The 1947-nt window shown below is 30.8% G+C and overlaps 1 protein-coding gene across 1 annotated transcript in view; it reads left to right on the forward strand.

Annotated features, from left to right (window-relative positions):
* Positions 1–710, forward strand: part of LOTGIDRAFT_176447 (hypothetical protein) — a gene marked incomplete at both ends in the record, with an annotated part of 3687 nt that extends 2977 nt beyond the window's left edge. Inside the window, 2 exons of the mRNA XM_009049546.1 lie at positions 235–319; positions 479–710. Coding sequence (XP_009047794.1) covers positions 235–319; positions 479–710 — 317 coding nt within the window. The remainder of the gene's footprint in view (positions 1–234; positions 320–478) is intronic.
* Positions 711–1947: the final 1237 nt, after the last annotated feature.

Below are 1947 nucleotides of genomic sequence, written 5' to 3' on the forward strand. Positions count from 1 at the left end.
TTTCAAGAGGAATTTAACCTGAGCAATGTAAAATTCATTACAACTGAGTTGCATTGAAGTGATTTCAGGAAAGAAAACAGGCTAACCGAACGAAATTTACTTCCTTTCATTATAAAGTCATATTGGTGTTGGAAAGAGTTACAACACCATTCGCCATCAATACTGTATACCTCGCAAAGACAAACATAGTGTAATGTATTTCACGGAGTTTAAATTTTGTTTCCTTTTTTTTAGATTCGGGTATTGTTGATGGAGTGTTGGGTACATTATTGATCATATCTGTTATTATCAATGTTGGTTTGGTTGTATATTTTACAAGGTGGGTTCATATATATACATTTTCATTAATACTCTTTATTTGTGCCTCAAAATCAAATTTATAACTACAATGTCGAAACCTATCAATGTTAAATCACCGGTAATCCAGTAAATACAAGGTACTAAAGAGTTTTGTTTCTATTGTCTTCTTAAATTACAGGAAAATGAAATCCTTGTCATCTACACCAAGAGAAAATAATTATGATGGTATAACTAATACAGGACGAGATCAAACATTACCAACTTATGATTTTCTACAAGTTAATTCTACTGCTAGTTCTGATCATGTTAACAAGACTAGACCAGATAGTAGTCATACTTATTATAATACAAAAGGAGAATCTTTATCACGTAATATTGATCCCTATTATGAGAATATGAAAAAACCTTAATCATATAAAAAAAAAAACAAGGTTGGTTGGTAGATGACAAGTTAACGTTCGCTTCCAGCAGATGTTGATCGCAAACTATATAAAACAATTCTCCCTAGCTTAATACTGGTTTCAATGTTTGATAAAGATAGAATCACTCAATTTATTGCATGTAATCATTTACAATTTCGAATGTAAAGAATTTGTTTTGATATCATATTATGTTCATTGATATTATTTTATCATGTTGAGCTGTATCATAATATGCCTACACTTCTTATCATTATTATCATTGATTTGTGTTAGTTTACAGGGCCAATGTCAATTACGATTGTTTGTATATTCATGTTTCAATAAATCATTTTGTTTTATTATTCGTTTGTTGGATTGACTATAGGGGAGCTTAATTGCTAGTCTGTCACTAGAGTCTGTGGTGCGGTCCTGTGTTAAAACAAATCGTGGTGTAGATTTGACAGATTAGATTGGAGAAGCTTAAGAACAGTCAGGTAAAACAGTACACCGAGAGCTCATGTGTTGTGGGCTGTAAATGTTTAAAATCCCTCCAATTTAAGATAGAGACGAAAAGCGTTGTTTTCTTGACAAGTCAGGTTCAGAAAACTAGATGTAAAAACCCAATTTATTTTCCTTTCAAATGTGTTCGCTTCAATGCGGGATAATCTGAAGTATATTTTTTTTTTCACTGTTTGTGAACTGATATCTAGGACGCCAAGCCAACAAATTATTTCTCAGTTTATCTAAATCTTACTTTTAAACATCAAATACACTTAAAAACTGTGTGTATTGTTTTATTTCTTTTGTACATTTCCTTGTACATGTCTTGATGATCAACCAAAAATCAATCGATTTTTGTCCAAAACTATAAGTAGATACCCATTTTAAGGTTTGTGTAGACTTTAATAGCAGTTAATGATTTACAGTAGAAATAAATGATAATGACATAAATACGAAGATTACAAGACTAGATGATTTACATATGAATCTTTTGATTGATGAACATGATGAAGTGTAAAAGATGATCACAATAATACTACAAAACCTCTTAACAAGTAGCCAGATTGTAAGGTGTATCACTACTATCTGGATTATTACTATCTTGGACATGATGAGTCAACTGACGACAGCTTATGTTACATTATAGCAGTGGGTTTGTTAATATCGTCATCGTAAACTCATTGTTAACACTTTTATTATTATGGTTTTATTAAATCACTGAAGTTGAATTTTTTATGATCTTCAT

The sequence above is a fragment of the Lottia gigantea genome (genome assembly GCF_000327385.1).
Source record: "Lottia gigantea unplaced genomic scaffold LOTGIsca_1380, whole genome shotgun sequence".
Lineage (NCBI taxonomy): Eukaryota > Metazoa > Mollusca > Gastropoda > Lottiidae > Lottia > Lottia gigantea.